Source organism: Pseudomyrmex gracilis, unplaced genomic scaffold, assembly GCF_002006095.1.
Source record: "Pseudomyrmex gracilis isolate BER0280 unplaced genomic scaffold, ASM200609v1 scaffold_78, whole genome shotgun sequence".
In the NCBI taxonomy this organism is placed as follows: Eukaryota; Metazoa; Arthropoda; class Insecta; order Hymenoptera; family Formicidae; genus Pseudomyrmex; species Pseudomyrmex gracilis.
The window spans coordinates 145535-148705 of record NW_018020662.1 but is presented as its reverse complement, the minus strand read 5'-3'; the positions used below and the strand labels follow the sequence as shown (position 1 = coordinate 148705).

General features: G+C 34.8%; 1 protein-coding gene across 1 annotated transcript in view; it reads right to left on the bottom strand.

Annotated features, from left to right (window-relative positions):
- Positions 1–1340, bottom strand: part of LOC109855020 (facilitated trehalose transporter Tret1-like) — a 3456-nt gene extending 2116 nt beyond the window's left edge. The window contains exons 1-3 of the mRNA XM_020428774.1: positions 1161–1340; positions 747–926; positions 297–493 (exon numbers count right to left, since the gene is read on the bottom strand). Coding sequence (XP_020284363.1) covers positions 297–493; positions 747–926; positions 1161–1269 — 486 coding nt within the window. The 5' untranslated portion in view covers positions 1270–1340. The remainder of the gene's footprint in view (positions 1–296; positions 494–746; positions 927–1160) is intronic.
- Positions 1341–3171: the final 1831 nt, after the last annotated feature.

Below are 3171 nucleotides of genomic sequence, written 5' to 3'. Positions count from 1 at the left end.
ATTTTTTCTATATTTTTTCTATCTTTTTATATTTAAAACGAGAGTTCAATTATCAAACTTTTTTTGTTCATAACTTTTTTATAAACAATGAGCGACGGATAAAACCTTCATATTATTATTCAGAGAGGTGACCTTGGTAACATATGTCAAAATTGTTGAGATCGGAAAATAGTCCGTATAACTGCATAATTACCAAAAATTATTATTCAAAGATTAAAAAAGAGAAGCAAGATAAGAAAATAATAAAAATCTTTGCGCTTGTAATGAAATATATACGAAAAGATAAATTAGATTACTAGCGAGCCTCGAATGGCAGGATTAGCGATTTCGCCGAGATATAAAGACATTGAGAGCCAGAAGATGCCTGATCCGATCCCGGAACAGAATCTAGAAAGGTAGAGCCACGTGACCGATCTGGCGCAGATGATGAAGATCCAGCTGGCGGCTAACGGCAAGCCCGACAACAGGAGCACCTTCTTTCGTCCGACATATTCTGAAGGATTGTGCCGTGACACGTTGTTCTTAAGAGTCATAAAATTTTGCTTTATTTCAATTGTAAGAAAATCCGAGCTGTTCGAATGAAGTTCAAGAGATAGATATAAGAGTTGAAACACACACGTATTATCAATCATTGTGTAAAAATCCGAAGATCGGAGATCTTTTTTATTAAAATTTTTGTTACAAAAACGACGAACAGCTCTCTCTCTCTCTCTCTCTCTTTCTCTCTCTCTTTCTCTCTCCCTCACCTTGAAGACACGCGCTAATAAGCGCGCCCATCACACGTCCGAGGTTCAAAAGGGACGCCACCCAAGATGCTTCGGCATCGGTCAGATTTAAAAGAGTTTCCGTTTCCGCTGACGTTAATCTTGCTAGATACGGCGAAGCCCAGCCGTTCGCTAAACCGCTAACAATGGTTTCTAAACCGACTGATGAACAAAACGTGATGTTGTCATCAAAAATATTCACGCGGTCATCAATATTAAAAGCTAATTAATTAGCGCAGCACACTTTCATAAAAAAAAAACATTTTCGTAGAGAACATTTTCAAACGAGAATTGAACGTTGCTTTTTAATCGAGTCGGATTGTGTGCAACAATCAATACAAATACGCGCAAGATTTTATTTCACACCGCTTATATAGAAATAGCTAATTAACTTACCCACGAAAGTAGCCAGCCATTGCGGCCAAGTGGTAGTGATCCTTTTATTATCGAAAGTCTGTGGATCTTTGGACATCTTTTCACAAAACACGCCGGATGTAAGGCGCATAGTATGTATTCCGAGAGACTCTCGAAAGAATTGACCCTTCGTAATAAGTGTGAGGTTGTCTTTTGAGACGAGGAAGACAACGAGAGGTGAATGCATTTACATTCCGATAAGAACACGACTTATTTATGGCATTATCATCGCGTGACTATGATATACTCATCATATGTGTGTTTGCGCCTGGTAGCAGTCTATAAAAAGTGACGTTCCAGGGACGATCTATCGTCGAGCCTAAAAATTCGAGCGCTTGAACTTGAACTAACCAGTATTTACAAAATAACAAGGACAAAATAATAAGAATTGTAAAAAAAATTGCGAAGGTCTTCAAAATTGAAAAGTTTCAAAAAGCTGATATTTTTTTAACCACAAGTTTTGATGCAATCAAAGCGTTTGAAAACTGCAGAGTCAAAACTTTTACATCAATTTGTTAAAACGCGTCTAAACATTACGTATATTATTATAGCTTTATATAATTACACACATAATCTTGTTGAAGAACAATGATTTTTTTATCTCTTATTCTTTTTGTTTGAAAATAAAATTCATTTTAATACATAACAATCATGTGTGTGTGTGTGTGTGCGTACGTACTTATTAATATCCAAATTTAAACGGCAATATTAATAGTTGATGTTTTGCCATTAAATTTTTTATAAAAAAGGAACGGGGTTTTTTTATGCATAAAGCCAATACTGATACCGAATGATAGCTTTTGATTTTGGGAAAATACCACGCAGCGGGTAAATATTAGTTAGAAATCGTAGTAGAGTAATTGACGATATTCTTATCGCGAGCGCATGTCGAGTTCCTCTATCTAATGAAAATACCGAAATTCCTTTTGAGGCCTTTTGTAAATTTATTGCCTCGCATGCAAATATATCTCACATGAGCATTTTACCGCTCTTTTGTAACTGTATATGTGTGTGTTGTTGCCATTTTATCGTTTATTATTTTCACATGAAATTGTAACGAGGCAATTGCAACGTGGCGGCAATAGACGTTTTCTTTTAATTTTCAATGAGTCGTATATACTTTATTTAGTGTAACACACAATGTATGCAAAACTATTTTAAACATTTATTTATTGAAGTTTATGTCTCTTATAAAAAAACAACTTCACACTTAATATTTTTTCGTATAAACATTTGCGCTGCGTTTTTGAAAACGGTATAAATGAAGAAATTTCATACAAAACGTGCTCCCTTTGACTCTTAATTGGCTATTACTCACAAATTTATGTTTATGGAGTAACTTCTCTAACTCTCTAATTTTACCGAAGACGTGTCGCTTTACTTCCGTTGAGGTTTCGTGTGTTTTCGATAGGAGCGTATAATTAGAAGTGAAATTATTATCTCGTATTTGAGCGCAACAAGGCAAATACGGAATATAGATAACAGTTCTTAAATGTGATAAAAACTTTTACACATTTAGTCACAAGAAAAAAAATGAGATTTCAAACTGCCGAACCGTCAACACGATCATTATTTCATCAACCGTAGAAATAATGCTTCGGAAAAATTGTACTATTTTGTTGAGGCTTGGAATAAAAATAGAAAAAAGAACTAGATATATATAAAAATCTTTATTATACTGCAAAAGTAATTAGAGAAAAATGTCGCGTCTCAGTTGTGCCTTATCAGAACTTTTTCTTTATTTTTTTCATTCTCGCAGGTATCTGTGTCATAGAAACTTTTTTCATTATGATGTGAATAACATTTAAATTAAAAAAAAAAAAAAAAAAAAAAAAAAAAAGAGAGAGAGAGAGAAACGACGAGGACTGTTGTATTATCAAAGCACTTCTGGGAAATAACAAAAGTTCTAGTTACACTCCTGTTATCGCTCGCACCCTTTTAGTTTCCCCATACGGGGGTGCGCTCAGTGCAAATCGCGCAGCCGCCCGAACAC